At 38.6% G+C, this 27644-nt stretch overlaps 1 protein-coding gene across 2 annotated transcripts in view; it reads right to left on the reverse strand.

Annotated features, from left to right (window-relative positions):
• Positions 1 to 15762: 15762 nt before the first annotated feature.
• LOC149146819 (putative ribosome biogenesis protein RLP24) overlaps positions 15763 to 27644 on the reverse strand; it is a 29543-nt gene continuing 17661 nt past the window's right edge. For both annotated transcript variants that reach the window (XM_089439080.1, XM_089439081.1), the window contains 3 exons: positions 17135 to 17248; positions 16673 to 16809; positions 15763 to 16251 (listed from right to left, as the gene is read on the reverse strand). In XM_089439080.1, the coding sequence (XP_089295206.1) occupies positions 16065 to 16251; positions 16673 to 16809; positions 17135 to 17248 (438 nt within the window). In that variant the 3' untranslated portion in view covers positions 15763 to 16064. The remainder of the gene's footprint in view (positions 16252 to 16672; positions 16810 to 17134; positions 17249 to 27644) is intronic.

The raw sequence follows: 27644 nt of genomic DNA on the forward strand, positions 1-27644 counted from the left end.
GGCCGACCTGTCAGCGACCAGATCTTGGAGGGTATTTTGACACTTTTAAGGACAAAAATAATTTTCTTTACAAGTTACAATGTGCCCGAAGAGGTATTCAACTTATGACAATGACTCTTTTGACTTCTTGACCTAGGACAAACCCTAGAAGCACTCAATGGGTGCTTGACCTATAAAATAAAAGACCTTGAGCATGAAAGCCATGCTTCCAAAAATATATATATAATAATGTTCGTCCATTTTACAATTTACAAGAATCAAAAGTACATTTCATATTTATGAAGACCAAACCTAGTTACTAATTTTTCAATGCAATCAACGCAAACTAGACTAGTATTAAGAGCATTCAATGACTAACATTAACATCAATGACAATAACACTCAACAGAAATGTATTAAAAATGTGGCAACATGTATATTGTTCCCATGAGGAACTAGCCCTGAAGCCATAGGGGCACCTTGTGGTAGTGGTCGAACGTGTGATTGCACCCAAACGATCTATATTAAAAATAGTCTCTCGACCCATGCACACATAAGTGGACCAAAGCCCAACCCCATGTCTTCTAAAAAAGTGCAAGCAACTTGAATGGGCCTCATGGTTAGGAATGTATTTCCTCGTTGCAGGTCACAAGTTCAAAACCAGGGAGGTAGAGTTTGTTGATTGATTAATATTGGATCATTGTGATGAGACTCAAGGGGAAGGCATCCCCCTCGCATGGGACGCCAAATGATCAATGATGGGAGTGTATCCGGAAGTTTTGGTCCTTACCAAATCACAAGTTCCTGCTAGTATTAACTTGTGGGTTGTCGACACTAGCTTCACCTAATTTTCTTGTCAAAAAAAATGGTAGTTGTCTGAATAAATATTTTGCAAACTCATTGAACTCTACCCTCCTTTTTGGCACAAAATGAATAAATATTTTGCAAACTCATTGAACTCTACCCTCCTTTTTGGCACAAAAAAAATCTATGATGTGGATGTTCTATTCAATAAAACTAGATATTAATCCAAGGTCATCCTGATTCCTACTTTATTACAAAGATTATGGGACTTTGGACTAGTGCAATTTTAGTATTTACAGGTCATTTTATACTATGTATCATGTTCATATTTGTTCCCCTATTTCTTCAGCGAATGAAATTTAACCTATTCTCTTTCAAATGTGCCATTAGTAAAAAATATCTACCCTCCCTACAGACGGTGGGACTAGAGATGACGGAGGAGGATGATAAATATGGTAAGCTATCATAGAAGCTCGTAATGGGGCCAGAGACGAGGGAGGAGGATGATGAATACGGTAAGCTCTGATGGAACCTCGTAACAAAATTAAAAAACAGTAGTTGCTGGAGGGGCCATCTATAATAGAAAGAAGCCAGCGACCGTTAACCCTTGCATAGGATTTGAGAAAACCTAAAGAGAGCAGAATTATAAACCGTCTTAGGATTGGAAATCTGCCCATAAAGGGGATTTATGAATCCACGAGTCCAAAGGGAATTGAAAGTCAGTCAGCAAGAGAGCTAATAAGAGGGCAAAGAAATATGAGAATAAAGGAGAAGAAACACTGGCATAAGCAAAGCACTCAAAGATTTTACAACAAATCAGTTTGAAATGTCTCAAGATAATGGAATGCTCACAGAAAAACAAGCAAATGAATGGATTTATTGGCCCTAAATTAGGTTAAACCCACACTTGGGAGAGGGGAAAGGAGAAGATTAGCTCTTATGTCAGTGGAATGCTAACAGAAAAACAGGCAGATGAATGGATTTATTGGTCATTAATTAATTAAACCCTCTTGGGAGAGGGGGAAGGAGAAGACTAACTCTATGTCGATGGTAGAAAATTTCAGTTCACGGCTCAGTAGAATTAAAAGCAATAGTATAAAGTAATGGCACCGCAGCACAGTTTCTGCCAAACAATAGTCCCCTGAATTGAGAAATAATCATTTAGTGATTGGAAAAAGGGCAATAATTAAATTATAAAAATGATAATCATTAATAATCATGGAGGATGATTGCAGCGGAGGGGAGTTAAAACACCAGAACCACAAACCAAAAAGATCAGACAGTGAAGCTCTACAAACTTTCTCCAAAAGCTCTTTAGCTGATAAAATCCGATGATTCTTAGCAACAGAAAGAATTTGAAAACAGGGAAATGAACCATATACAAGCATTGATACTGTGAAAGGGAGTTCAAGACACCGAGTAGAAACGGAATAAATAATGTTAACAATTGCCCAATGACTTGGATGCCAGGAGGCTACAGAGGATATCTATGGATGTTATATCCAACGTAAGGTACTAAGGAGGGCATTATTGTAGTAACCCGGACACTTAAGTTGAAGATCAAGGCAATGGAGACAAAATGGACTGTAGGCCAGGCAAGCACACATGTTTAAAGTTGAGCGGAAAATAAAGGAAGAGTAAGTGGCCAATAAAATTATGAGCACTTCCCGAATGAATATTCTGAAGAATATGGAGTGGATGAAAAGAAATCCTAACATCTGTAATTTATCCAGTGCTCACTTGGATGATTATGCCTACCAATCTTCCTTCCCTTACAAAGACTTATTGAGTCTAAGTTCAGTCGTCCACTTCCTGTTTAACTTGTTTTGGTTGAATTAGTTTGAACTTCGTGCTTTAAATTGGCTTAGTACAGTTTGTGTTATAAAGACTGAGTTTGTAGATAGCTTTGCGATAGTTTAAACTAGCATTTGCACCAAATGTTGCAAAGGAAACGCCGTAAGGCAATGGCATAAGAAAAAATAACATAAAAGAAAGAAGTCAAAATTTTATGCAATTTTGTTTCTTTACTGGTGTTTCGTTTTTATCATAAGTAAGAATTTACATTGATTTGTGTGTCATGAAATTTCTCATATTATATTCTTCCATAATTATTTCACTTTGTGTGTCATGAAATTTCTCATATTATATCCTTCCATAATTATTGCACATGCAAGAACTCCTTTGATCACCAATATGCAAAATCCAGTGACCTCAAATTCTGTATAAACCCAAAATGGATCCATATCAAAACTAGGTACGCTTTCATTATTGCATCTCTAAGCAAAGGATAAACCCAGTTGCATATACAAACATGTAAACCTTGTGGTCTCACATCCTATATAACTCAATGATGGAAACATACCAAATCCCGCTAAACTTTTCTTGTTGTATACTTATGTTGAGCATATAAACATGCAAATATGTGTGTGAAAATTCCTCGCAAGATGAATTACAGGGGAAAAAATGCCTTTAGATCAAGACCATATATATAACATGAAATGAAGACAAATATTGTCTTCGAAATGTAAGGACGATCATATCAGGTGTAAAGACAAACCAACACCTTGATAATTCTCTCTCGCTACCTCATCCCACTTCAACGTTCACTGAGGACATGTTAAGTTGATCAAATAAAAAGGAAATTATGCTTAAGAAACAAAAAAATCATCTAATGATCAATAAGTGTAGCCTTTTAACGTTAGAATAACATGTTGAGAGAACAACGTGTGATTAAAATAATTCTTATAAGCCATGCAAAAATAGGGAAACCAAACACTTCAATTAAATCGCTGCATGAAACTGTTATGGCACAAGGGTTGAAGAAGCCTTGTCTACCTATGCCAAAATTTTCATGAAGATACATATAAGCAAAAACTTGCCAAAATCTGATAATGCTCAACCTACAAGAAACGCAGTGGCTGCAACCATTGGATTTAGAAAAACACGGCATTCCAATGTCAACACTGTCATTTTTTTGGCTACCTTATAGAGGCTTGTCCAAAGTAGACAAACCAATCGTTGAATCTTAAGAAATGCCCCACAACTCCCTCAGCAGAGGAGGATGAGGATTTTCAGCCACTTAGTATTGAACAACAAAGACATCTAGGAAGAAAATATTAAAAATGGGGATGCCAAAAGTTAAAACAATCGAGGCTAGAGAGGCATGGATGGAAATAGGACAACAATCTAGACCAGGAATTATGGGCTCCTTGGCGCATTATGCTACAAACAACCACTGTTACTCAAAGGAGCCCAAAGAATTCAGAAGCTTAAAGATTACATAGTTCCTCATTTCTCTCCAAGTTACCACCGCTTTTCCAATGTCTTTTCTAAAGACTTCTTGTTGTTAAAAATGCCAAAATCAATTGCTCTAATGTTTACTCATGTGTCTTTTACAACACATGAAAAGAGAAATTGGACCCAAGACAATATGTCATGGTTGTCTGCAAATGCAGTTCTATTATAAAACAATGGTTTCCAAAATGAATGTAGGTCTATCATAAAACAATGTTTCCAAAATGCATGTGGTTCTAACATAAAATAGTGTTTCCATAATGAATGCAGTTCTAACATAAAACAATGTTTCCATAATGAATGTGGTTCTAACATAAAACAATTTTCCCAGAATGAATGCGGTTCTAACATAAACTAGTGGTTTGCAGAATTTAATTTGGCCACAGTTCTAATCTCATCCAATTTAGTGTGGGTAAAGATCATCAAAACCCTCATTCATTTCTATGTGGAAGCCTTTAGAAAGAACATGAAATTGTTATGGCACAAGGGTGAAGAAGCCTTGTCTACCTATGCCAAAATTTTCATGAAGATACATATAAGCAAAAACTCGCCAAAATCTAATAATGCTCAACCTACAAGCAACACAGTGGCTGCAACCATTGGATTTAGAAAAACACGACATTCTAATGTAAACACTGTCATTTTTTTGGCTACCTTATAGAGGGTTGTCCAAAGTAGACAAACCAAGTGGTGAATCTTAAGAAACCCCCCAAAACTGCCTCAATTAAGAAGGATGAGGATTTTCGGCCACTTTAGTATTAAAGAAAAAAGACATCTAGGAAGAAAATCTCAGAAATGGGGATGCCAAAAGTTAATATGGGAATGAAATCTTAGAAATGGAGATGCCAAAAGTTAAAACAATCGAGGCTAGAAAGGTACTGCTAGAAATAGGACAACAGTCTAGACTAGGATTATGGGCTCCTTGGCCCATTATGCTACAAACAACCACCCTAACTCAAAGGAGCCCAACGAATTCAAAAGCTTAAAGCTTACATATTTCTTCATTTCTCTCCAGTTACCACCCCTTTTCCGATGTCTTTTTTGAAGACTTCTTGTAGTTAATATTGCCAAAATCGATTGCTCTAAAGTTTACTTGCTTGGTACAGGACATATTTGGGGTACCTTGTAGCTTGTTGATTTGAACCCAAATTGAATGGTACAACAAAATCGAGCATATTTAGTACATCGTTTCTTAATTTTTCAATTCCTTGACCCTTACCTTCTATTAACAACAAGTTGGGAAATCCAATATAGATTTTGACCTTAATCAAATCGATCTTTCTGCGAATCTCTACACGTGCAATTCCTCCATAATTCGAGGAGCTATTTATATGCGTTCGTACATAGTTTTCAATGCAAGTACGTATTTTTTGATCTTCTCGGAGATCTTTGGAATAATTCCTTTGTTGTGCGAACCAATGGGAACGCTCATTTTTAGTTACACCAAGTCTAAAACCAAGTGGATTTATTTTTTGCGCCATACATATCCTTTTTTTCGGGATTCTATTGACATAATCGGATCATTCGATCTGGAGATTTCCTCCGATACAATAGTTATATGACAAGTGGGTTTCTGTATTGGATAACCGCGTCCCTGAGCTCTAGGTTGAATCCTTTTAAAAACAACACCCTCATTCACTTCGACTCTACCAACGAGTAAATTGGCTTTGTTCAAACCCATATTGTGATTTGCATTCGCCGCCGCAGAATGAATTAATTGTGATATGGGATAACAGGCCCCATAAGGCATCAGTTCCAATATCATAAGTGCTTGTCCATATGAATGACCACGAATTTGATTAATTACTCTACGCGCTTTATGAGCAGACATACGTATATTTCTCGCCAAAGCTCGTATCTCTGGACCTGGACTATTATTTCCCATTGACTCCATCCTCCCTAATGAATGACAAGTCTTTCTCAATTAACGACGAGATTTCTTATCGTTTCTTGCATGTCCCTGAAAAAGTAGGGTAGGTGCAAATTCCCCCAATTTCTGGTCTACCATACGATCTGTTACATAAATGGGTAAATGTTCCCTCCCATTATGAACAGCAATTGTATGACCGATCATTGTGGGTACAATGACGGATGCCCGGGACCAAGTAACTATTATCTTCTTTTCTTCTTTTATGTTTAGATTTTTAATTTTCCTCAATGAATGATTAGCCACAAAAGGATTTTTTTTCAGTGAACGTGCCATGATCAATTACCTTTCTTTCCTTTTTTTTTTATGGATATCCAACCATTCTTACTCACGTCGACGAAGGATTGAAGTATCACTGTATCTATTTCTCTTCCGACTTTTCTTTCCAAGTGCACTATAGCCCCAGGGGGTCACAGGCTTTTTCCTACCAATTGGGGTTCTTCCTTCCCCACCTCCATGAGGATGGTCTACAGGGTTTATAGCTACTCCTCTTACCTCAGAATGCTTACCCAACCAACGTTTAGCTCTGGCTTTACCGAAACTTCTATTGTTTGCAGTGATATTACCCACTTGTCCAATTGTGGTTGAGCAGTTCTCAGATATTAAACGAACTTCTCCAGATGGTAATCTTAATGTGGCCGATCGATCTTCTTTTGCGATCAGTTCTGCTACAGCACCTGCCGCTCTAGCCAATTGTCCACCCTTTCCAAGTGTTATTTCTATGTTGTGTATAGCCATGCCTAAGGGCATATTGGTTGAAGTAGACTCTTATTCCGATGAATAAAAATCCCTTCCCAAACTGTACAAGCCTCTCTCAGGGCATACAGCTTTCTGGATGTATATTATATTCACATATATTGAATAAATATAATCGAGATGAGAAGGAGCATCTATTGTATTCTCTATGTCCCGATTCTCTACATCCTAGGTCTCTCTATTCCATCATCTGGCTTATATTCTTTATGTAGCATTCAGAATGAATGACTTTATCAAATTACGCTAATACTTTCGTATGTTATGGATAACGTAGGAGGCATATTAAACATCTTTTTCTCTTCTCTCTCTTTTTACTTTTTTCCTCTCCCCATCTTTTTATTTTGGGAATTACTACCACTGTCCAGCTCTGAATCCGCCTCTAACCATCAGATCAAATGTGAGTAACTTGTCTTTTTAGAGGGTGCCTCTATCCCATTTTGTTCATGCTTCGGACAAACAATCAGGTCCTCTCCATATTATTATATCTTCGGAACCAATGATCCGATATGAACAATTTTTGAATCCAATCACCTGCTGTCATTTATCCTCAGTTTCCCTTTGGGGTTCGTCCCGTAAAAGTGTCCTAGTTGGATCAGTGATAGATTTATAGGTTTCGCTGTAAACCCAATCGGTTGCTTCCGATCACTTAAATTAATAATTCAAGCCGCACTCAGAGGTAGGGCATTTCCTATTGATATAGGAGCTTTTGGACCAGAAAGAATAGTATCTCCAATCATGAGCCCTCTGGGATGCAGAATATACATCTTATCGCCATTCTTGTAATGCACCTTGCAAATGTATGCACTTCTATTAGGGTCGTATTCTATGGTTACAATTTCTCCTGATATGTGTTCCTTATTCTGTCGAAAATCAATTTGACGATACAGACGCTTGTGACCCCCTCCCCTGTGTCTTGCGGTAATAATTCCTCTTCCATTACGACCTTTCCCACAATGATGTTGTCCAGAGGTCAATTTCTTCTGCGGGTCCAACTGCACTCTTCCATCGAAACCTGATACAGATCTATTGCGTGTATCCGGAGTTAAAATTCTATATGAACGGATGGCCATTTAGTTTCAAATTTGAAATCTTATTGTTCTGAAAAGAGTGGAATAGAATCATCAGTTCTAAGCGTAATAATCACACGTTTACAACGTATTGGATGTCCTATCATTGACACTCTCTTTCCTCCTTTTTCAGGGAGGCGATAACTGTTCATAGCTATTACTTTAACATCGAAGAAATTTTCAATCCAATTTTTAATCTTTGTTTTGTTCGATTGCGAATCGACGTTAAAAGTATATTGGTTCCTTTCCAATAGACGAATACTTTTCTCCGTAAGTACTGGATATTTCACTTCATCCATAAATTTTTTCCCTCCTTTTCTCCTTTTTTTTTCCCGTAAAGCCTGTAGCTATTATTATATCGGATCATATACCAATTTAATTATACAGATATATCATAGTTTAGGTATGGAAGTTATGCACGAACGTAATGCTCACAACTTTCCTCTGGATCTAGCCGCTGTTGAATCTATTTCAATAGGTGGATAATACTCTGATGGATTGTTATCGTGTATTGCTTAATTGAAGCATACCAAGCCTTTCATTCATTTTATTAAAAGGCTTGGTATGCTTCAATTGTTTGGTGTTATTCTTCATACTTCTTCCCATTCCATCAATAATGGATATGTGCAGTTCCCCTGCATCCAGCAAGGGAGGTACCGAATAAGTGACTACTAGAATCAGGATTTTGAGCATAGAGATTCCACTGACCTGTGAAAAGCGGTTCTAAACCTTCGGGATGCGGTAATACATCCAAAAAATTATCCCATCTGACGTGCACTCCCCTTGATTCAGGAATAGCGACATGAACTAAATGCCCTGTCCAAGCTAGAGAACTGACTCCGAAGAGTCCTGACAAATGATGATTGAGACGGGATTCGGCATTTTTGAACCATGAAACACTTGGTCTCCATTTAGGTTGTAGATGTAACCTACCCGCTATTAAAAAGACAACAGAAAGAAATAGCAAGAAAAGAGCTCCAGCATAAAGATCTTCGTTAGTGCATAAGCCAATGGTATACCACCACTGATAAACACCGGAATAAGCAATATTGACCGAACCGGGAGCACCTCCTCGGGTAAAGGCTTCTATAGCTGGTTGACCAAAATGAGGATCCCAAATTGCATGAGCAATGGGTCTTACATGTAAGGGATCGCGTACCCATGCTTCAAAATTGCCTTGCCAAGCCACATGGAACAAATTACCAGAGGTCCACAGAAAGAGTATTGCCAACTGACCAAAGTGGGAAGCAAAAATTTTATGATAAAGGCGTTCTTCGGTAATATCATCATGACTCTCAAAGTCATGTGCGGTCGCAATACCGAACCAAATACGACGAGTAGTTGGGTCCTGGGCGAAGCCTTGGCTGAACTTTGGAAATCTTGATGCCATATACTTTTCAAATCCTCCTAGCCTTTATCCTATTGCAATAATTCTTGCCAGGAAGAACGCCCATGTTGTGACGATTCCACCCAGAAGGTAATGAGCTACTCCTACAGCACGTCCCTGTACAATGCTCAAGGCTCTGGGCTGGATAGCAGGAGCAACCTTCAATTTGTTATGGGCCCAAACAATAGATTCAATGAGTTCTTGCCAATACCCACGGCCGCTGAATAATAACATTAAACTGAAGGCCCAAACAAAATGAGCACCTAAAAATAAAAGACCATATGCAGATAATGAAGAACCATAAGATTGGATCACTTGAGAGGCTTGTGCCCATAGAAAGTCACGGAGCCACCCGTTAATCGTAATGGAACTTTGTGCAAAGTTTCCTCCCGTAATATGAGTTACCACTCCCTGATCACTTATATTACCCCAAACATCGGACTGCATTTTCCAGCTGAAATGGAATATTACTACCGAAATTGCATTGTACATCCAGAATCAACCAAGGAAGACATGATCCCAGGCAGATACTTGACATGTTCCTCCTCTACCAGGTCCATCACAAGGAAAGCGAAAACCCAGATTCGCTTTATCAGGTATTAAACGGGAGCTACGGGCAAATAGAACACCTTTAAGTAGGATTAAAACAGTCACATGGATAGTAAATGCATGAATGTGATGTACCAAAAAATCCGCGGTTATTATGCATAATATTCATATATTTGAGTACTCAAACAATTGACACATGGGGTTCACAAAGTTAAAAAATGTTTAAAGATAAAGAAATCAAAGGCGGGAAAGTAGTGGAGAACCCTCTTTGGCAACTAGTCAGAGTTTCTCCATAGGTTCAGAGAAAAGACAAAGCCTGAGTTGTAGGTAAACCTCTTTATTGCATTTTTTCTGACCCATCTTAACAACTGCATCAATGGCGGCTTCTAGGGTTTCGACATAATTATCGTGAACATACTCCACCAAAACCGCTGTGAAGACCATGGGAGTAGAGTACTTGGGTATGCCCAACATAATTTCTGTCAAGTAACATGAATCAACCTTGCTCCTAATGATGGACATGCCACTCGGAGGAATGACAATACCCATGTCTACCTCGCTCATATACAGAAACCCTCTGTCCTTTCTCATGAATCTGTAGTCATGGGCTAACGCAGAAATAAATCCCCATGTGGAAGCATGCCCATAGATGGCGACAATTTACGGTAACTTCAATTCTATGAGGGTTGTGACGAGCTACATGAATTTGAGGTAGAGGATCTCAAATTGACCCTCTCTATTGCAAGCTTCGATCCTTTCTGCTGTGAGCTTTTGGTGTTGTGCTGCAAGCTTTTGGTGTTGTGAGATGCAAATGTGTCGCAGGAAGCTCGTTATAATTGTTTCAATCTAATGGCAGATGATTCTTTAATCGTTTAACATAATATCGAGCATAATATTAGGCCCTACAAACAGATACACCATGGAAGCTATGAGAGTTGTTTTCAAAGGGAAGTGCCTTTTAATACTTTTGTAGCTGTTCTCAAAAAAATTACATAAACACTTTTTTTTAAATTCCCTTTTTTCACAACATAACATAAGATTATTTTTAAACAAAAATGAATCACCTTTATTTTAGAAATCCTTTGAGACAAGTTTGTTAAAACAAAGGTGTTTGCGGTACTAATAAACTCCACCTAAATCACAATTATTTTAGGAAAGACTTTGAAACAAATTTGTTAAAAAACGGTGTTTGCCTTACTAATAAATTGTGCCTTTACCTTTTTATGCAAACTGACTTTGTGCCGACTTCATGCTTCAAAGGAGTTTTCAATACGCTGACCTCAGCAATGTTTCAGCGATGTTTCAATGGGTGCGTTGAGCACAATGATTATATTGGAGAGATAACCAATAAATGAATGATTGTACTAATTGAATTAAATTGGACAAAGTGAAAATTGAATTAAGATGCCTAGGATGATACTTGGATGGACGGTTAATAGGTTGTTGAAATAAATTCTCCAATAATATTTAGTTATGCACTAGATATCTAACAAAACCATTTGAACCAAATTCCTTACCAATTTTATATGACGCTTGAAGGCTGTCTTCTTGTTCCAATCCCACTTCTTCTTCCACATAAGCATGATTGTTTTACCCTCTAAGGTGTTTTACAAGCAATAAACCAAACAAAAACTAATATAATACAAATTATTGCTAAACTCAATATTACGCAGTCACAACAAATTAAGCAATAAACCAAACAAAAACTAATATAATACAAATTATTGCTAAACTCAATATTAAGCAGTCACAACAAATTTTGTTCCAAGATTAATTTGAACAATTGGAAACAAAATGCAATGTTTTTTTCAGAAGAAAAAATATGTTGTTTTTTATATATAAAAAGAGAATTCATATATATAGTTTTTCATCTAATAAAGTTTTGTTTTTCTCATGTAATATTTATTACTTACAATCTGTCAAATAAACTTTTTAAGAAAATTATAATATTTTAGAGGCATGAATAGTCTTTTCAAAAAACATATTAAGTATTCAAAACCAAAATTAGTAAGATTAGAAGATATTAAAATTGTCGAAGTCAATCTTGTTGTCATGAATGCATGAAGTATATGAGATGACCCCTGAAGTTCTTGTCACACCTCTTTTAAATACCACATCTGCAACATGGTTTTGCTCCAGAAACATGTGTAAAAAAAAAGTGTCAAAAGTAACCCACCATATATCAAATCTTTAAATACCACATCTGAAACATGGTTTTGCTCCAGAAAAATGTGTAAAAAAAAAAATGTCAAAAGTAACCCACCATATATCAAATGGGCTTTCATCGAGTATGACATCCTTGGAGGTTGAAAGCAATTTATCCTTTATAGTGTGCTCTTTCATTGGTTACGGTAGATCCATCGAGATTTTAAGTGTATCTTCTGCGCACTCCATGTTCAATCTACGACACCCACCAAGTTATTATACGAATTATTAAATTCGAACAGAAACCCAAACAAAATTTAGAACGCTTTGCGGGATTGTCGATGTGTTTCAGGATGATGCAGTCCTTTTGTCATAACTAGAATCATCCGTGCGGTGAAACGGTTTGGTGGGCATAACTCTCACCAAATTTTCTGTTTTGTGGAGTATACATGGACGGTGGATATATAACTCGCTAGGTTTGAACCATTCCATGATTACAAATTATTGCATAATTTGACCATGATGCATTAACTTGTGTTCCCATATTTGCGGCTTAACTTACATAAAATCTAACGATCGTATTTCACCTCACACGTGCATTAATAGAACAAATCATATTAAGCCACTCATTTAATTCGTCGAAATATTCATCAATAAATTTAATGAAACAACTAGCAATATCATCAACCCCTGGACAACATTCAAAATTTAAAACATTTGCAGTGAACTAAAAAAAATGATGATTAGATTTATTGGTCATTTAATTGTAATGATATCAATGATATATTTCGTTTGAAATTCTTGGCAGTTGAAGTGCAGCAATGTAGTGGAAGTTGGGTGAGGTGAGGTATGTGGAGGGTCTCTTGGCCCATTGTAACACTAATGATTTCCTTTCCTGATGAGTTGAAACTGTTGATAACCCGAAGATGTGGCATATTCTCATTTATGTGGATCTCCTTAGGATACCCCATTGCCTTCAAGATAACTGCACCCATGGTAACACTAATGATTTCCTTTCCTGATGAGTTGAAACTGTTGATAACCCGAAGATGTGGCATATTCTCATTTATGTGGATCTCCTTAGGATACCCCTTTGGCTTCAAGATAACTGCAACTTCACCTGGTTTAAGTGGACAGCGACACTCGTTTTGTTTTTGCAGTGCTAGTGGTAATAAGTGGGAACAATTTTTATAACGGCCAGGCCACTTTTTTTTGTCTGTAAGAAACCATCATTGTATTTTCAGCAAGGGAGCCACATTTTGATGTAATTTGAGCTTTGAAACCTCTTCTAGATAAAAAAAAAAAAATCTTCTACAGAAATACCCTCCTGATAAAGTGAAAATAGTCCAAAGAATATGGACTCATTGGCATTTAGGACGTTAAAATAGAGTGGCAAATAGGAAGTGGAATTTATAAATATACATTGACTTAAAGGTCCTGTATATATAGTTGTTTTTCCAGAAAGATTATATTATGAAATTTTTAACTTTCAAGGCCAATTTTGAGCTTTGAAACCTCCTGTAAAACAGAAACAATCTTCTACACAAATACCGTCCTGTAGAATGAAAACAATTTTCTACAAATACCCTCCTGATAAAGTGAAAATAGTCCAAAGAATATGGACTCATTGGCATTTAAGACACTAAAATAGAGTGGCAGATAGGAAGTGGAAGTTATAAATATACATTGATTTAAACGTCCAGTATATATAGTTGTTTTGTGAAATTTTTAACTTTCAAGGCCAGTGATTAATTACCCTAATTACCCTCATCTGATACCTACCTCCAAACAATATACCAATAAATAATTGTACACATTGGCCAAAGTTGCAAAACCTCTTCTCATGAGAATTAAAGCAGGTAGCTTATGTGAAAACTTCTCATGCATTTCGGCACATGGTTTGCGTGAAGTTGTTGCGGAGCGTGGATTCTCACTAATTGTTAGGGAAAACAGAACTATGGAATATAATCACTGAAACTTTCAATAAGATCAGGAACAAAACATATGTTACTTTAATTAAACTAAGGCATATTCTACTAGAACCTTCAGTCAAGTTAGAGCTAAAGAAAAATTAATTTCAAGCAGAGATAATTATCTCCTTCTCCGATGCAATTTCAGTGGACAGTAAAGAGGCTCCCAAAATTAATATTTGATTACAATAACCGGAATAAAATCATAACCTCGTGATATTAAAAGCCAGTTAGGGTCATATTTGATAATTTGAATAAACTTTTTCATAAAGTGTGTTTAACAGAAACCTAATAGCCTGGGAAGAAGAAACGACCTAAAATTTACCTAATTAAAATCTAGATTATTCTAGATTTATTAAAAACTTGCATAAAAGCAAAAAAAATAGTTTCAGGCGCAATCAATTCTATAAATCTGCAGATGCAATAGAAAATTACTTTTCCTGATCCAGGAAAGCAAATTCATGAACTTACACTGATCCAAAAAAGCAAATTCATGGGTTGATTGGTGAAACAATTACAGTCTGGAAAGAAAATGAACTTACATGTGGATAACGAAGAACAATTCCTTCTTGCACAAATATGGAGGATTTTGCACAGATCGCGTGGATTACTTCTCTATTGAGCTCTAATCTAGGTGAATACATTCGTTATCTCCATGTAAATATACTCCAACCTAACAAATGACTAATCGTTGGTCCCAATCTGTTAAAACCCGGTAACCTAAGTGTGATTACATGGCTAAATACAGTGTAAAATAACAACAATAACAGTACATCAATTTTACATAGAACAAGAAGCAGTTAAAACTGCCTAAACGTGGTTGAAGCGGCCATAGCTAAATCTGAAACCCTCCTCGAGAAACTCTTGGGTATAAATTAAACAGGGTCCATGCATTAATAACAGAAATAAATAAGCTGGCAGGCTTGGTAAAAAATTTGTCAACCTAGAAAAAGAAAGGGAGCACTTGGTTATTTACGGGAAAACCATTTCAAACCACCTTCAAACTTGGATTGAGAACTGTTCACTCACCTGCAAACAAGAAAACAAGAGTAGAAAGGGGAGAAGAACGATTTTGATAAGAGGCATGAAGCCAGGTTCTCATAAGAGTTGATAACTCGTAGCAAAAAGGGGAGAAAAACTACTTTCATAATAGGCATAATAGGCATGAAACCAAGAGAGAAACCGCAAGAGGAAGATGATGATGAAGAGCCCTTGGGGAGCCAATTACCCGCCAAATGATGACACAGAGGAGCATTGTTGAAACAGTAGGTGAGCAAGGTTTCACTCTTGTAAGCCCAGGGAGAGGCCGAGGATTGGTATCACCACTCCAGGCCTCAGGGAATGGCTCCCAAGGTGCCGTGGCTCTTCCTCTGCTTCAGAAGGTGCCACATTATCTTAACCTTTCCCTGCTTCCGGGGTGGAATGTGGGCAAGGAAGCAGAAAACCAAACCCCCATCTGCAGAAGAGAATGAATCAAGACCGCTGCAAGAGAGCCTTTCTTGGGCTCCTGGGCTCCCATGAAGGCTATTTTTGTCAAACAGTTGGAGCACCCGTAATGCCCAGCTCGAAAGAACCTGCAGAATTGAGGCCATAAGAAAATCTCCGTAACTAAATCATACTAGATTTTAATCGGACGGTACACATGATTTCTATCGTCTAACATTTAAATCAAAGGCATACAAAAAGACAGGTGGCACTGCAGGGAGTTCTTTTCATAAGGAAACGCCTTACGGCGTAATTATCAACCATGGGGAAGAATTTTGTATAGTATTTTAATGTGTTAATAAAAGTTTCAACTTTTTTCCACGCAGCAGATTATTCTATTTCTATTTCCTGTTATAAACGTGTCCTCATCCAAAAGAACAAAGAACTAAGCAGCAAATATGAGATGGATAGTCAAAATTGTGATTATTAAGAAGTTCAGTGATAGTCAAATACTTCAAATGTTTAAACGACTACAGAATTGTCACAGCATATTAAAATTGTTGCGCTGAATTCAAATAGAATTCATAAGCATGGTATAGACTGTTTTGAGGGGTAGCCGCAGCTTCTATCCCCAGACTACTGATATAAAAACCAGAATAACAGAGCACGACAAGGAAACAACTTATATTGTAGCCTAGTTACATTTTCAAGGTACTGTTACAAAATAGATAGATGCTTTGAGTCTGCTTCACATGTACATTTTACCCCTCCATGGAATGTTCTTTTTGCTGCTTAGAGATGGAAACTTCAACTTTCATCTTCTCTGCCTTTGTTGGCAATGTAAGCCCAGGCTCTTCTTGCATAGCAAGCGGAGCTTTGACCAAATGAATAGCCTGCTCCAATTCTCTAGCATCCTCTTTAATTTGTTTAGCTTTATTGCCCTTCATCCTATAACCAAGAAAAAGAAAAGCAACACATCATTTTGAAACGATCAGAAGAAGAAAAACATAAAAGCATGCCCAACATTCTAGTTGACTCATTTAATATTGCAGCTAATGTCAAACATTCGATCATGTTTTTGAGTTTATTTCTATCCACCCTAGCTTAGATATAGCCACAAGTAGACTGATATTAAGAAATATTAGAACCAAGGACATCACAGAAGAGCACCACAGGCATAGTAGTTAGAGATGGGAAAAAGTATCACCCAAAAGAAGGTAAGATTTGAGAATGGACCAATGGTATATACCAGTTCTAATGTATTTGGACACACAAATTATAAGCAAAACAATCAGACATAACCAAATAGCTAATTTCAGTTATTAACCTTTAACTCCTCTATAAGGGAAGTTATTGAGAAGAGACAAACCTGTTCTCCCATAATTTGGCCTCCCTGCTAATACGAACTTCCTCAATCTTCTTGATGGCCTTCAAGGTATTTTGAACAACATTTCTATCATATCTCTCAGGCCTGTTTCTTCTTCTCTCAAACTCAAACGTTGTGTCCTGTTTGTTTCAAAACAACACCATTAATTGAAAATTTCCCATGTCCAATCATCTCATCAAACTAGCTCCATCCATATCCAAATATGGTCTTGAGCATTTGGTATGGCCTGACAAATGAAATGGTTTTACTTTTGTTCTTCAAAATTGATAAGAAAACTACTATTGTCACAAAATTGACCAATTTCAAACTTTATTGTCTAGTAGTTATCTTAGTCCAAAGAGGCCAACCACTGATGAACTAGTGATCTGTTTTACAATTTAGGATGAGAATTGTGGCACAACATGGGCAAACTTGTCAAATGCTCAAAAGAAACATGAAAGATACCTTAGTAAGCTCTTTTCCATGTAGCTTTCTGTATGCTTTGGTCCACTTCACCTTTCGCGGGTTACGCTTCATTTTGAAATTCTTATGACATTTGGAACGGCAAAACCGGAATATCTGCAAAGAGAGAAGTAAAGAGATAAACATTGATTGAATTGTAACAAGCTAGGAAGAAACTGGAAATATTAAACGATATGGCCTTTTTTGACGGCTCTGTTGAATTTTTGTAGCTATGGTCGATCTTCATAAATTATATTTTTATCATTGATTTCCTTGAAACAATAAAATTATTATTTGTCTAGCATGTTCGTCATGCTCATGTATTTGTCAAATGTAAAAAGGCATGTTCATCGTGACCTTATGAAAAGAAAAACTGAATTTATTGTTGATTTATGGCTCCACAAGTTGTCCAAGTCAGCCCTCCTATGATCATGTCGGCCTGCCCAAGGAGACACCCATTCGTCCTTCAAAAAGCCTATAAGTAGCTCATTCGTCCTCCATCCAAAAGGCAGTTCAGATCAAAAGTGTTACACGTATATCTCTGTTCTCTAGCGAAGGAAGACAAGAAGATAAGGAGGCTAAAAAGAAGAACAAGTCATCTATCTGCCCTCGCTCAAGTGACTACAGAAAGCCAAGATCAGTCCGAGTTTCTGTGTTGATTTTGAGAGGTGCAATTCGAAGTTTCTGAGGTGAAGTGCGAGTTTTTCTGTGGCAGCTAAAGAGGTCAAAATTCAACCCTAATACAAACTTGTAGCAGACCTTGACCAAGAGCATTTGTGGACAGTTTGTGGATGTTTTGACTTGGAATTTTGTGGAGCATTGACTTGGAACTTGTTGGACCATCTTGGCCAGTTTGTCTATGACTTCGATCTCTCTTGTTGAATTGATTATCTAAGGAAAAAATTGCTGGGTTTTTACCCCAAGTGGGTTTTCCCAGTGTAAACATTGTGTCCATTCTACGCATTGCGATCTCTACTTTTCTTATTCTTGTATGGTTGAATTTCTGAAGTATATTTGTTTGACGAAGAAGTTGTTAATGCTACAAGAAGACACATAAAACATCAGAAGTAATTATCATGTTCAGAAATTAGTGCTAGTCTCTATTGCACTTGAATTTTCAACAGGCTCAAATTCTGCATTGGGTCCCCAGAGTCACACTACGCTGTGCTATAATGCAAAGCCTGGGAACATCTAAAACCGATTTTTAATTTTGTTGTTTTCAGTTTTATTTCTTGCTAGAAAATCTGTGTATAAAAGTACCAAAGTTTTATTTTAGTTCTCTTAAGTATGTTCATGAATATTCTCAAATCTAAGCATCCATGCACCTTGATTTTGAAGTAAAGTTATAATAAGAAATTTAGAAAATAAAAAATATAGAGAACAGATTTCAAAAAGATAAATCAGATTTTATTTTCTGTTTTTATGATTTTTGTTTCTTCTGAGAATTCAGGTATGTCAGTGCCAACAATTTATAAGTATGTTGCTGGGTATAATTTTCACCGGTTTTCCCTTCGGGGTTTCCCGCGGACTTTTCAATCCAAAATAATTGTGTCAAATTTTTATCTGTGCATCTATCTTTTAGTACCTGATTTTACTTCTGAAGCGTATTTTATTTGTGAAAAATGCATCAGTGAATTATTTGGTTTGTCGTAATCAAATAAATTGCTAATCAGTTAGGAGAATAATTTCTAGTTGGTGCATTTAAAGAAATTTCAGAACTTCCAGTTACAGCTGGTGAACTAGGGCATTGGGGTGTCCTTCAAATTGGAGCCTGTAAACTAGGGCATTAGAGCCTCTTTCAGTTGGAGCTAAAAATATTGATGTGATTTTATTGAAGACAAATATTAAGATTCAAGAAGCGTTCGGTGGTTTTTCTCAAGGAAGGGTTTCCACCTAAAAAGCTTGTGTCTACAGTCTTCATTGTCATGCATTGTTGAAACTTGAATGGTGTTGTTTATTGTTCATGAGATGTAATATTGATTTATGTTTGATATAATGCTAATCTTAATTAATGCTCTGTAAAGTTAAAAATTAACTATTGAAGGAAATACTGATTCACCCCCCCTCTCAGTGTTTCCAACAGGGTGTACTCTTCATAGGACCTCATTTCAGCCCATGTCGTGCACTCCAACCTCGAGTCAGCAAAGGTTATGGTTCTATTGCCCTTCCTCAAAGACACTGTTTCTAGAACCACTTCTACAACATATCATCCAAGTTGTCTCCTAAATACTCTAGTTTGACTCACTGTCCTATATAGTTCTAAGGTGTGGGGTCCCGGGTTACTAGGGGGCATCATCTCACTGTTACACTACATTCCGAGTTTCGCTGATATGGCAAAGGGACAGGAGTGATACTCTTGGCTTATTGATCATTAGAATCCATTGCATCCATGAGTTCTCTGGCAATTGGGAGAAGGGTGAGACCTCGAGGTTCACCACAACCCCCCCCCCACCTTTTACGAGACAGACATGTATCTTTGAAACTGTTAAAATTGGAAACTAGGTCCAAACTTCACATGGGTCATCTTATTTATGACAGCTGATATTTTTCTTGGATTCCTCTCTCCGAGAGGTATAGGATTGATCTAAAGATCATCCGATTCTGACATGTACAAATGAAGATATGAATTTATTTATATTATGGACAAATTACAAGGTCGGCCAGCGATCTCATGTAGGCTCAGAAGCCCAACAGTCATGTCTATTTATCCTCAACGCTTCCCTATAAATTCATGATGCCTCATCCTCATTTGGACATCACTCATTCACTCACATTCTCTCTCCTCGTCTGATTGGGTACGCATTTCTGGGCAGTCTTCTCTCTCACACATGCGAAGGAAAGGACAGAACTCTGTTTGCTACGTTGACAGAACTGCTGGGAGGCTGTTTGACTGCGTTGACTTGATGCATTGACCTGTTTTGACTTCAGTTTGGGTGAGGAATCTCTGTCCTAGCAGGCCGCAGATCTGGGCACAAAAGGCGAGGCAATTTGACCTCTGTTTTGACCAACGTTGACTGTACTAGGGCTGGCCACAGGGTTGACTTTCGTTGACCAGTTTTTACTAGACTTTTTCGGACTGTTTTAAGCTGATTAGACTTGCTGTTGGAGGCCGAAGTTGACTGGGTTTGACCAAGCTAAATTGAGGGTCAAATCTGTCCTGTTGACCAGCGTTGACTTTTCTGATTAGGGCTCTTTTGCTGCTGTCATAAATTATCAGATTTGTAAATTGTACTATCTCTCTCTCTGCTGAACTATTGAAGAATATAAGAAAAATTGATCAAGGGTTTCCCTACATTGTGGTTTGTTCCTGGCTGGTGCCACATCTTGTGTCCTCTTGTCTTGGCTTGTCTTCTACTATTTATGTTTATGTTCTATCTGCATTTTACAATCATGTTGATGTGATTGCCAATCTAGATATTGATATTGGGCTAATAAAGAAATTGAAGTAAAATTGCTCTAAAGCATAAAACATATCATTGTTGTCTAAAATTAACATGGTAACAGAGCTAAGGTGAAGACAAAGCCCAAGCAAGAGTGAAAGAGCGATCACCAAAGACAGTTGGACAAGGACAAAAGGCTCAATGGGTTCCTCATCCCACTTCCCGGCTGAAGACAAGCTCCATGATAAATCTGACTATCATGGATGGAAGATGTTTCTCGATTTGACCTTGGAAGAACAAGAAGTGATGGATTATGTGAAGGGTAAAATCCTTGAGCCTCCTCCAAATGCACCAGCTGCTGCGAAGACCAATTACAATAGGGGTGAAGTCAAAGCAAAGAATATTATCAGAGATTCCATTGACAAGCATCTGGTGGCCTACATCTCCGAATTGAAGACCTCCAAGGAAATCTACGACAAGTTGATTAGCATGTTCAAGTTTGTAATGCTAATCAAATTTTATTTCTCAAAAATAAGTTAAAGGATATTATGAAGGGCAAGGACGAGGATATTCAATCCTACTTCTTAAGGATCACTAAGATCAAGAATGATCTACTTTCGATTGGAGAAGTCATTCCTGACAGGGAACTTACTCTCACCACCCTTGGAGGACTCCCACCTGAGTGGTATGTATTTAAAACCACCATACTCAACAATGATCGAATTCCAGGGTTTGAAGAATTGATGTCGATATGCATTCAAGATGAAACAAGAATGGTGGAACAAGAAATGCCTTCTAATAAAAGCAACCCCACTACATTCTCCGCTTTCTAAGGGAGGAAGGAAGGGCGAGTGCTTTGTTTGCAATATGTTTGGCCAATATGCAAGGGAGTGTCCAAATAGAAGGGACACATCGCATGATGATGATCACAATCATTCCAGGGGCAACTTCAACAACAACGATCAAAGGAATGGCAGGTTCAATGGCAAGGGAAAAAGGAATGTGGGATATCAAGGAAATGGTCGACCCTCCAAGAAAGCAAGGAACTCCAGGAAAAGAATCAAATGTTGTTAACAATAAGCAAAAGGAGTACTATCTTATACCAGCCCTCTCCACTACCCCTCCAATGGACACTTTGGGGAATTGGCTAATTGATAGTGGTGCCTCAAGGCACTTCACCGGGTACAAGGAAGCTCTCTCTAATCTGATAGAAAAGGAGACAAACTTGGATATCATCCTTGGAGACAATGCCACCTATCCCGTGAAGGGAGTAGGGAATGTTACCCTTCAATTGAATCAAGGTAACACTATTCATTTACAAGAAGTACTATATGTACTTGATCTCGAGAAGAACCTGTTGTCCATTTCTGCAATGGAAGACAAAGGATTCAAGGTGGCATTCATCGATGGAAAGGTACGTGTTTGGAAAAGAAATTGTAAAGATGCTTTTACTCTTGGGTTCAAGGTTGACACTTTGTATCAAGTTGGAGGAAGTCCATTGGGAGCCATGTCTCGTGACACATCTCTACAATCTGAACTATGGCACCGGAGGTTTGCCCATTTTCATTATAAGGCCCTACCCGATGTGAGACAGATGGTGACAAGTATGCCCAAATTCAAAGTAGAGCATGAAGGTGTATGTTTGAGATGTGCCGAAGGAAAGCTTACAAGGGGACCATTCCCTTCAAGTAATAGCAAGACCACAGATATATTGCAATTGATCCACTTTGACATATCTGGTATGATGCCCGTAAACGCTTTGGGAGGATACTTATATTATTTCACCTTTACAGATGATTATTCTCGCAAGACCTGGATCTACTTTTTGAAAAAGAAGGATGAAGTGTTCACCTGGTTCCAACACTTCAAAGCCTTGATTGAAAATCAAGATATTGAGAACTGATAATGAGGCCGAGTTCGAATCCAATGAATTCCAAGATTACTGCAGAGAAGCTAGCATTAAGAGAGAGACTACAACGCCATACACTCCCGAGAAAAATGGCGTGGCTGAAAGGAATAATTGCACTATTGTAGAAGTTGTTCGTGCCATGCTTCATGATCAAGGGCTTCCGAAGTTCCTATGGGTTGAAGCTGAAAATACTGTCGTGTATGTTCAAAACCGATGCCCTCATCAAGCATCGAACTCCAAGGCTCCTGAAGAAATGTTCACTGGTAAGAAACCCGATGTCTCTAATTTTAGAATTTTCAGAAGCCCCGTATATTTTCATGTGCCGAAAGATAAAAGAAGCAAATTGGGTGCATTTGGGAAGAAAGGAGTCTTTGTGGGGTATAGTGAAAATTCTAAGGGATATAGAATTTATGTGGCTGGTCAAAGGAAAGTTGAGATAAGTCATGATGTCACCTTCGACGAAGATATAGCCCTCAGAAAGGTCAACAACCTTTCTATCCCAAGGAAGGGCAAAGAAGCTGACACCAGAAAACAGGGTGCAAAAGAAGATGAAACAATGTCTGATATTGATGAACCTATGGATCCTATTGATCCTCCTCCTCAAAAGCCCTCCTCCTCCAAGAGGAGACCCTCATGGCTTAGGGAGACTCTCGAAGATGCCGAGAGACATATTGCACCAAGGGGGACTTTCTATGAAAGCAAGAAGTTGAACAGGTATCGAGGATACTTGACCATCATGAGCACTATCATTCAAAATGAGCCTTCATCATTTGAAAAAGTCGTGAAGCAACAAGTATGGAAAGTTGCTATGAATGAAGAATACGAGTCAATTATGAAGAATGATGTCTGGGATGTGGTCCCTAGACCCCAGGACAAATCGGTTGTCACCTCTAAGTGGCTCTACAAAATCAAGCATGGAACCGATGAAAGTGCAGAAAAGTTCAAGGCTCACTTTGTTGCTCGAGGCTTCTCTCAAAAGGAAGGTGTAGATTATGATGATATATTTGTACCTGTTGCCCGATACACCACCATCCGCTCGATCATAGCCCTTGTTGCCTCGCAAGGATGGAACTTACATCAAATGGATGTCAAGACTGCATGGTTTGATCAAAGAGGAAGTCTATGTGGAAGAACCCGAGGGGTTTGAGGTTCATGACCGAGAATCTCATGTATGCAAGTTGAAGAAAGCTCTTTATGGTTTGAAGCAAGCACCCCGAGCTTGGTATGAGAGGATTGATAGCTATCTGATGAAGTTGAGATTCACTAGAAGTGAAGTCGATCCGAACCTTTACTTCAGGTTGAAAATGATAAACCTCTCATTCTGGTACTTTATGTGGACGACCTCTTTCTGACTGGTGCAGACCCTCTCATTCACAAATGTAAGACGGAGTTGGCTTCTAAATTTGAGATGAAGGACCTAGGATCGATGCACTACTTCATAGGGTTGGAGGTTTGGCAAAAGCTAGGTGGAATTTTCCTATCACAAGGAAAATATGTTGTAAAGATATTGGAAAGATTTGGGACGGTAGACTGCAAGCCTGTGACTACCCCGATGGAACTTAACTTTAAGAAGTTATGTGGTAGTGGTATCAAACCTGAATAAGGAAATGCTTCTGAGTATTGGAGCACTAATGTTCTTGGTGAACTCCTGTCCGGACTTATGTTTTGCAGTTAACACATTGAGCCAATATATGGTTGAGCCTCATCAAATACATTGGATTGGTGCCAAGAATCTTCTGAGATATCTTTGGGGCACAACCACTCATGGACTGAGAGATATTGTCGCAGATGTGAGGCTGCATGGTTATTCTGATGTTGATTGGGCTGGTAGTTTGGTGGATCGCAACAGCACTTCTGGATGCTATTTTTCTTTGGGTTCTACTTCGATATCCTGGATGAGCAAGAAGCAGAAATTGGTTGCCTTGAGCACCATTGAAGTCGAATACATAGCTGCTAGTATGGCCTCCTGTGAAGCTGTCTGGTTGAGGAAGCTCTTCAGTGCGCTGTTTGGACACGTGTTGGATACCATCGTGACCCTCTACGACAACCAGAGTGGGATCTGATTATCAGAGAATCCTATGTTTCATGATCGCTCTAAGCATACAGATATCAGGTGCCACTTTATCCGAGATATGGTACAACAAGGAGCAATAAGGCTCCAGCACATTAGGACTGATGACCGGGTCGCCGATATTCTGACAAAGCCCCTGGGGAAGGTCAAGTTCTTGGCCTTCCGAGAACGACTTGGAGTCGTGGAGAGACCCTCTTATGAGGGTCCTGTATGATATAAACATTGAGCTCTGGAAGCTATGGGGGGCTTGGGGTACTTCTTGGAGCGATGAGCAACCATAGGGTGAGTGGTTCAACCTTCCCCTGTGATACCCCTTGGAGACACGCGATGAGCAACCATAGAGTGAGTGGCTCAGCCTTCCCCTAGTGGTTTGTTGTGTACAAGGTGAGTGGTTCAACCTTCCCCTATGATACCCCTTGGCAACACGTAGGCAAGAAAAGTGGTTCATCCTTCTCCTGCAGAGACATCCTAACCATGCAGTCTAGGACTCATGGGAAGTACCTCTCATCTGGCCAATGAGTAGGGAAATGAGGATAGGGACCATAGTACTACCGATGGATGCATCGTGTACTACCGTAATCCCTATGCTAAGATGACCGATATTGATCAGGGATTGATTGGAACTGACTTCGGATCAGTAAGAGTGGTATGAGACACTCTTTTGATTGGAACTGCCTTCAAGTCAGTAAGAGTGGTATGAGACACTCTCTTTTGATTGGAACTGACTTTAGGTCAGTAACAGTGGTATGAGACACTCTCTTTTATTTGGGACTGACTTCGGGTCAGTAGAGAATGGTATGATACATTCTCGATCACTTCTTCTTCTTCATAGTTCAGCAAAGCAAAGCAGAGCAGTGCATTGATGGTAGATATAGTATAGACTGGCAAATGGACTAGCAGGTGGAGTTCTCCCTAGTTGAGAGGGAGTGTTAAAATGGGCAACTAGGGCCAAACTTCACATGGGTCATCTTATTTATGACAACTGATATTTTTCTTGGATTCCTCTCTCCGAGAGGTATAGGATTGATCTAAATATTATCTGATTCTAACATGTACAAATGAAGATATGAATTTATTTATATTATGGACAAATTGTCAAGGTCGGCCAACAATCTCATGTAGGCTCAGAAGCCCAACAGTCATGTCTATTCATCCTCAACGCTTGCCTATAAATTCATGATGCCTCATCCTCATTTGAACATCACTCATTCACTCACATCTCTCTCTCCCCTCATCTAATTGGGTAAGCATTTCTGGGCAGTCTTCTCCCTCACACGTGCGAAGGAAATAAGGATAGAATTATGTTTGCTGCATTGACCAGCGCTGACCAAACTGCTGGGAGGTTGTTTGATTGCGTTGACTTGATGCGTTGACCTGTTTTGACTTTAGTTTGGGTGAGGAATCTCTGTCCTAGCAGGCCGCAGATCTCGGCACAAAAACCGAGGCAATATGACCTCTGTTTTGACTAGCGTTGACTATACTAAGGCTGGCCGCAGAGTTGACTTTCATTGACCAATTTTGACTGGACTTTTTTGGACTGTTTTGGGTTGATTAGGCTTGTTGTTGGAGGCTGAAGTTGACTGGGTTTGACCAAGCTAAATTGAGGGTTAAATTTGCCCAGTTGACCAGCGTTGACTTTTCTGGTTAGGGCTCTTTTGTTGCTGTCATAAATTATCAAATTTGTAAATTGTATTATCTCTCTCTCTACTGAAATATTGAAGAATATATGAAGAATTGATCAAGGATTTCCCCACATTGGGGTTTGTCCCTGGCTGGTGCCACATCTTGTGTCCTCTTGTCTTGGCTTGTCTTCTACTGTTTATGTTTATGTTCAATCTGCATTTTACTATCATGTTGATGTGATTGCTGATCTGGATATTGGTATTGGGCTAATAACGAAATTTAAGTAAAATTGCTCTAAAGCATAGAACATACCATTGTTGTCTAAAATTAACAGAAACCAACTCGGAGATGCAGTACCATGCCTTAGTCGACCTATCCTCCGAGAGTCAAAGGGAATAGTTTGAGACATAGACAGCACAGGGCGCCTCCCGCCCACGAAACCTCCTCCCAGCCACAGCATAACAGACAAAGAATCATCAGTAGCTTCTTCCTTTCAACCTAGATGTTAGGGGTAACTTTCACTCCTCTACTCCCACCCAAGGCCATACAATTGGATTTCCCTATGGTTCCAGAGGACCCGAACAAGGAGAGGCTCAACCCCCTCACCATCAATCATCGGATCCGAGAGATGCTGCCCTCATTGAGCTCATTTTTAGCTCCCCTTTACTTCTTTAGAGTTACACAATCCAGTAGCAAACATAGTCTATATTTCTCATTTTTTGGTCATTTCATGTGATTTTTTACATTCTCTTATTGTAACTTTATTTCATTCTAGTCTTATCTTTAGTCATATTTCTAGTCTTTTTAGCTTTGGAGTTACAATGGAGTTGCATTTGCACTCCAACATGTTTTGTATTTACACCAGATGTATCTTCTAGTCCCATTGACCTACTCTTGTGGTCACTCGATGACATTAATCAAATAATCTTATCTTATCCTTATATGGCCCATTCTCTATGCTAGTATGCTAGTGTCTTTGATCTCTTAGCATCTTTTGGCAATACGATTGAATGTCTCCTCTCTTTTAGATATGCCTTGAACACACCTAGTCACCTTCTACCTAGCAAATAAGAGTTGGACATGATCACTAGAGGGGACATCCACAAGCAACGTGAGGGTCACTTGGATCAACCCTCAAGGTGGGTTACATCCAAATATGGACTTCTCTGCAAAGCACTTCATGGCTATGAGAGATGGACTTATTATTCAACCCCTTGTACATCTCCCCATTAGAGGCACGTTGTTTGGATACCCCTGGGCGACTTTAGAATGGTCTCATATATTACAAATCGAGACTAAGCACCAAATTAGTTGCTCGAACAGGATCTACAAGTTGTGCTATCTCCATGAAGTAGAGATGGAGGAGCACTTCATCTTCCATTAACTAGTTTATTATGAGATATGAGGACAGTTCCACTCTCTTCTCCACAATATACAAACACTTGGCCAATTCTTTAGGTACCTCGATCCAAAATGTTTGGCCTTATATATGCAAGACACTCTTCGTCTCTCCGCTTCCATCCTTCAGTC

The sequence above is a fragment of the Pinus tabuliformis genome, chromosome 9 (assembly GCF_031772625.1).
Source record: "Pinus tabuliformis cultivar Carrire ecotype Pingquan chromosome 9, CPIR1, whole genome shotgun sequence".
Lineage (NCBI taxonomy): Eukaryota > Viridiplantae > Streptophyta > Pinopsida > Pinales > Pinaceae > Pinus > Pinus tabuliformis.